The sequence below is a fragment of the Zychaea mexicana genome (assembly GCF_025766255.1).
Source record: "Zychaea mexicana strain RSA 1403 chromosome Unknown BDB00scaffold_261, whole genome shotgun sequence".
Lineage (NCBI taxonomy): Eukaryota > Fungi > Mucoromycota > Mucoromycetes > Mucorales > Lichtheimiaceae > Zychaea > Zychaea mexicana.
Genome location: NW_026516924.1, coordinates 2,475 through 8,739, shown reverse-complemented (window position 1 = coordinate 8,739; position 6,265 = coordinate 2,475). Strand labels below are relative to the sequence as shown.

The 6,265-nt window shown below is 41.1% G+C and overlaps 2 protein-coding genes across 2 annotated transcripts; one reads left to right on the top strand and one right to left on the bottom strand.

Moving 5' to 3' along the window:
• Window positions 1–4,651: 4,651 nt before the first annotated feature.
• On the bottom strand, window positions 4,652–5,452 carry BDB00DRAFT_864769 (uncharacterized protein; the record flags this gene model as incomplete). Its single annotated transcript, XM_053126172.1, has 4 exons — window positions 5,375–5,452; window positions 5,153–5,351; window positions 5,006–5,115; window positions 4,652–4,893 (listed from the first exon to the last, which is right to left on the bottom strand). Coding segments are annotated over exons 2-4 (418 nt in total), but the record flags the coding sequence as incomplete, so codon positions are not given.
• Window positions 5,453–5,664: 212 nt separating this feature from the next.
• On the top strand, window positions 5,665–5,958 carry BDB00DRAFT_864762 (uncharacterized protein; the record flags this gene model as incomplete). Its single annotated transcript, XM_053126171.1, has 1 exon — window positions 5,665–5,958. A coding segment is annotated over one exon (279 nt), but the record flags the coding sequence as incomplete, so codon positions are not given.
• Between the last annotated feature and the right edge of the window lie 307 nt (window positions 5,959–6,265).

Here is a 6,265-nt window from a genome sequence, read left to right as displayed (position 1 = left end):
GATCTTTGTAAAAATAGAAGGAAACAGCAGCATTTGCGCAGTTATACAGGCTTCTTGCTTATACAGACACAAATGCAATGCTTATGTTCACGCGATCCAACAGATCTTACTGCAATGTCATGAATTCAAGCAGCTACGTTACTGATGAACATAGGACATCGTGGGGCATTAAGACACTCAATAGGCTGAAAAGAAGGGCGTGTAAGCGCAACGGGTTTAGGGGCCTGGCAGCGAACGCCAGTGAGCGAGCAGGTTTAGTCGAACGCGCAAGTCCTGGTCCGGGTTTACTAAGGTTCCGGGTTTAGAGTTTCCAATTGATGAGCTTGGATGTATATGGGACTCTCTTCTTCTTCTCGACCACCTCTTATTTTGGATTGTTTTATTTGTTGGATGTTTTACACTTCTTGAGTGCTGATGTATGTGTACCTGTATTAGAGAGATCATAAACTTATATCGGACACATTTTAGCAGATGAAAGTAAAATGGCAGTGACCGAAAATATGTTGTAAAAGAAGTGTTGATTACAAGCACAAACAGATGGGAAAGGCAGAAGGAACGTGAGGAAACGACAAGGCAAGGCGAAAAGGTGATAGCATCTATGATCATGAGCACCGTGTTTGGTAAAGGCCCTTTCAAGGTGCAGCGCTCCATAAAGAAAAAATTTTTACACGAAAGGTAGCTTCTGCTCTTTCACTTCTTTGTATTATTTTATTCATTACTGCTCACCGCCATTTCAACACTCGAATTGCCATCTTGCACACGCTCCATCGGAATCCAGCTTTGCCGCATCTGACGTTCCTTTTGAACACCATTCGAACAACACTCGTCCTATCTTCTTCACTCAAGCAACGTTCGTCTTGTACGCTTTCTCTAATTTCAAACTCGAATTTTACACATCTCGCACTTTTTCCTTTCAACACCAATAAAGCATCTCGAATGAAACTCATCTCTTGGCCTCAGTCCTTGTGTGTGTTTTTTTTTTGTTTTTGTTTAATGATTTCCTGTACAATGTATAGCCAAGATGGACAATAGCGGTGCTATTTTATATACAGCAACATATAGAGCAGCAAAAATAGCAGTAACAACCACGAAGACGACGACGGTCTCATGATCCACGGATTCGAATTGTACACGACGACCACCAATAGAACGCGCAACTTCTCCTGAACACGACGACTGTTGTTGCATGTCTCTGCGATGATTTTGGAAGGAGTAACAGCAGGAACGGTGGTGGATATTGTTATACACCAGCAGCAAAAATAACAGCGACATCCACGCAAATCGACGACGGTCTCACAATCCACTGATTTGAATCGCACACTACAAGCACCGGTTGGACGAGCAGCTTCTCTCGAACACGACGTCGTTGTCGTGTGTCTCTGCGATGGTTTATGAATGAGTGCGAACCACAACAGTCGATGGATATGCGATTCTATTATACACCAGCAACAACAGAAATAAATTAGCACCCACCAAAAAGAACTACGTTTCTTTGCGATCCTCTACTGTTATTCTGTGTCTCTTTACTACAATCCCCATCCCCATCCCCGTCATCATGTCATCATCATCTCCACCATAATCATGTCATCATCATGGGCACCACACTGCCGCGAAATAAAGTGTCTTGTCATCTGTTGCATTATATCTACTTGAGCTGCGTATGTTTAGCAGGAGTTCTCGGAGAAATAGTGCTTCCGGCGCCATTAGCGTTTTCCATTGGGCAAAAACAGTGTGATTTCCACAAAAAAATACTTTTTTCAAAACCCGTTCAAGCATTTGTTGCTTGCAGGCTTCCTTTTGTTTTACTCTTCCAGCTGTAAGGCCAAGACGGCTTCATAAAAGAGAGGTATGTGAGCTTGTATGGGGAGCTCATTGAAGAACAATTTAGCATTGGTTACTGAGTGCGGCGTTAATTAGTAGATGGTCTAGATGTGTGCTGACGGATTTCGTTCTATAGGAAATCAACTCGCTCTATTGATTAGTGTTTGAATCTGATGTAAATCTACACGGAAAGTAAGTACAGTCAAGCCCACTTTTTTTTCTTGAATGTTCTTTACGGCCGAGTGCCTCTTTTTTTAATTAATGATTTCCTGTACATTGTATAGCCAAGATGGAGAGTGGCGGTGCTACTTTATATACAACATACGCAATAACAAAAATAACAGCAATAACCACGCAAAACGACGACGGTCTCACGATCCACTGATTTGAATTGTACACAACGACCACCAATAGAACGAGCAGCTTCTTCCGAACACGACGGTCGCTGTCGCGCGTCTCTGCGATGCGTTTTAAAGGAGTACGAACAACAACAGTCGAGCCAGTGCTATGTTCTTATACAATAATAACAAAAATAATAGCAGCATCCACCAAAAATGACGTCGTTCTCGCGATCCACTGATTTGAATCACACACAACAAGCACCAGTCGAACGAGCAGCTTCTCCCGAACACGACGATTCATGGTGCAAGTCCCAGCGATGATTTTAGAAGGAGTAGGGACAGGAACGGGGATGGATATGCGATTGTATTATACTCCAACTGTAAAAATAACAGGAGCAACCACCAAAAAGCACCACGGTCTCACGATCCACTGATTCAAATGGCACACAACAACCACTAATCGAACGAGCAGCGTCTGTAGAACACGACGATCGTTTTTGGAGATCTCTGTGATGGTTGGGAAGGAATGCGAACAACAACAGTCGATGGATAAGCAATTGTGTTACACTTCACTGGCAAAACTAATAGCAGCATCCACTAAAAACGACGAAGATCTCACGATCCACTGATCCAAATGGCACACAACAACCACCAATCGAACGAGCAGCGTCTGTAGAACACGACGGTCGCTGTTGCGCGTCTCTGTAATGGTTAGGGATCGGATCGGCCATATGGAGTGCAAGGATATCATTTTCATATTTATTTTATATACAACAATTAAAATAAAGAGAGTCATTCTTATGAGGACTTTTTTATGATCTTACACAACAATAGTCGTTTCTTCTGAATAGATGTCATAGTGAATTCGAACACAACAAAAAAGATATGTGGAAAAGTTGTGAAGAAGAGCAATTTACTTTAAGGGAAGAACCTGGTATTTGTGGTGAAGGGCAGTTTAATGCCCATATGTAGATGGTTCAGACCGTGTATAGAAACTATTTAGAAAGTATGTCTTCTGGTCAAACTCTTATGTATTGAGTACGACCTTATGCTTTTTTTTGTTGCCTCTCTTTAATTGTTTATTATCATAGTAACATATATCCCAAATGGACGACGGCACTTGCTATATTGAGTATCATTCAAACTTATATTCAGCAGCGACCAAAAATATCAAGACTAGACTCTAAGAGACTATGTTCTCACCAAGAACTTGTAAAAAAAAAATCGGACCAAGCGTAGGTATGGACAGTAATAAATAATAGCATTAGATCATAGTTGCTGAAAGCATTCTAAGCAGCACCATAATAACAATGACAATAAAAGGTCTAATTGCACTGTGTAGAATGCTGGATCACTTTAGCATCTAGCATGATGCTGTACTAATAATAATAATACATATGTCTATGAGCTGGCAGTATCATAAGGCAATGTTGATATTGGATCTTATATATTGGCAACATTATGTTGAAGAAAACAATGGCAATGACAATAAACGGTCCCGTTTTGACGTTTTTTAGATCAATGTTTAGAAAGAAAATATAAGCAACTACTATCATGCACTCACGATCCTCACATATATAACCCCACACAGCCAATATGAATCATTTGAGCGCCGTCTAGAGACATTGACGATGATGATGATGCATCAGATTTGGCAGTAATCTACCAAGAAGAACGACGGCAATGATGTTAAATAGTATTCTTTTGACATTTTTAGCAGAAGAACTACAAAATAATGATGATGATGATGACTATTACCATCCACAGTAGTGTCAATAATAGCTTCAGCATGCAATTGAAGCAACAGTTCCAGTGTTGTCTTCATTATCACATATACCAACACCTGCACCTGCACCGGGAATAATCTATAGCAAAAATATTTAGTGGATCTACTGGATTTTCCAATAAACAATTATTCAATATGATGATAAGGAAGTTTTTATATATTAATCAGTAATAAAATATTTTCTTTAGATTCAAAAAAATTGTTATGGATCAAACATGTTTATAAGGATAATAAGTTATATAGATTAAACACCATATTATTTTCAGATCAAAAGGGCTTTATTTTCTTGAAACTTTTTAGATATTATTCTTTTTTCGGATCAAAATGGAAATCGTGGATTTTTCAATGTTTGGGTATTATGGTTTAATACCTATAGTATATACCCACGCAAAGCACAACCCAAGCAAAGCAAAGAAAGCATTAGTAGAGTAATTAAGACAGGGAATAATCATAGTGTCAACCTATGTGCGAAGCACAAACTGAGTGAATCGAAGAACACATGAGGAGAGTTATTAAGATATACATTAAGCATAGCATAAACCCATGCACGAAGCGTAACCCAAGCGAAGCAAAGAAAGCATGAGGAGAGTGATTAGGATAGGAATAAAGCATAGCGTCAACCCATGCACGAAGTGCAACCCAAGCGAAGCGAAGAAAGCATGAGGAGAGTGATTAGGATAGGAATAAAGCATAGCGTCAACCCATAAATCTATGTCGGACACGTTTAAGCAGGGGAAAGCAAAATGACAATGACAAACTCTTTTTGGAAGAGTGACGAAAAGGGAACCGCAGTGACGAAAAGGGAACATAGTAACGGAAAAGGAATGGGTGGGAGAATGACAAGATTGAACAAAAAGGGAACGCGGAAACGAAAAGGGAACCATGGTTACGAAAAGAAAAACGTAGAAACGAAAAGGGAACGGGGGGAAATGACAAATAGTGAACGAAAAGGGAATGGGGGGGGGGAATGACTAGCAGTGAATGAAAACGGAATGGGTGGGAAAATGACAAGACTGAACAAAAAGGGAACGCGGAAACGAAAAGGGAACGCGGAAACGAAAAGGGAATGGGTGGGAAAATGACAAGAGTGAACGAAAAGGGAAGAACGTAGCACACGTAAAAAAGAAAGAACAAGTCGAGCGGAGTGACAGCATGAAAACGAAAAGGGAAGCGTAAACAAGAAGAAGCGAAAAGTAAAAGGAGGAGTAATGGAAAAGGAAGGGCGTAGCAAAAGCAGTAAAGGAAAGAAAGGAAGCATGGGAAAAGGGTTGAAAGGGGTAAAGCCGCGGTTGTCATGGTTACCACCACTGCATGTATGGGAAAGCATCTTCTTCCGATGGGCTCGGGGCCCCAGAACGGTATATATACCTGAAGCAAGAGGGTACCGCTGCTGTTTCGCTCTTCTTTTTTTTTTCTTTTCTTCCCTCTTCTTCCTGCTTTACTTTTTACTTTGCCTTTTTTTTTTTTACCAAAGTCCTTTTGCTGCTCACTATTACTCAACATTGCTTCATCTTTCAACGTCCTTCATCACCATCACTCAAGCTTGCTGCATCTCACTTTACGCCACTCGAACATTACGCTTCTTTGTCATCTTCACTTGCTACGGGTGCTCTGTCCTTGCCGTCAACAGAACGTTGTTTTCTCCTGTCACTACCGTCAATCGTGCTGGCTGCCATCTGTGGTGACGTTATCCTGCTCTTGTATATGGAATCCAGCAATGCCGGCACCCATGTTGCTCTGCCTCCTGCAATACATACTCTGTTTTTTTTGGCTGTCCCGTATACGTTGACTTGCTCCATCTCGCAGTTCTCTTGCCACCGAAGATCGGGGACGTGTTGGATATTCTACTCATTGTGCAGACGAATTCTTTTCCGTGGGTGTCTTAACTCTGCCGGACATATTATGGCTCTTCTTGGCGTGCTTGTTTCCAAGGCTCCTTTGCTTGACGGTCTTATTTCATGGTTTTCCTGTGCTTACCAACGATGCTGTGCATAGATGCTGCTCTGCCGCTCCAAACGGATGACCTGTTCTCATAGCGTTCCTGTGTATGCTTAAGCTGTATGCCTTCATCCGCCGTTTTGGATTTATCAAGATTAAGGCTGAGACTGTGTTGTTGTTGTGGCTCTCCATGGGTGAACTAAGCTTTTGTTCGGACACATGCGTTTCCCTTATGGGCTCCTACTGTGTTTGCCGAGGTTATGATCCACATGGTAAGTTTTTCTAATTTAAGATCTTCCTTTATATTAGCTGGTCAGCACTTGTGGATTGTTTTATTAAAAAGCAAGAACGATTGATAGGATGAACAAGTGCATGTACA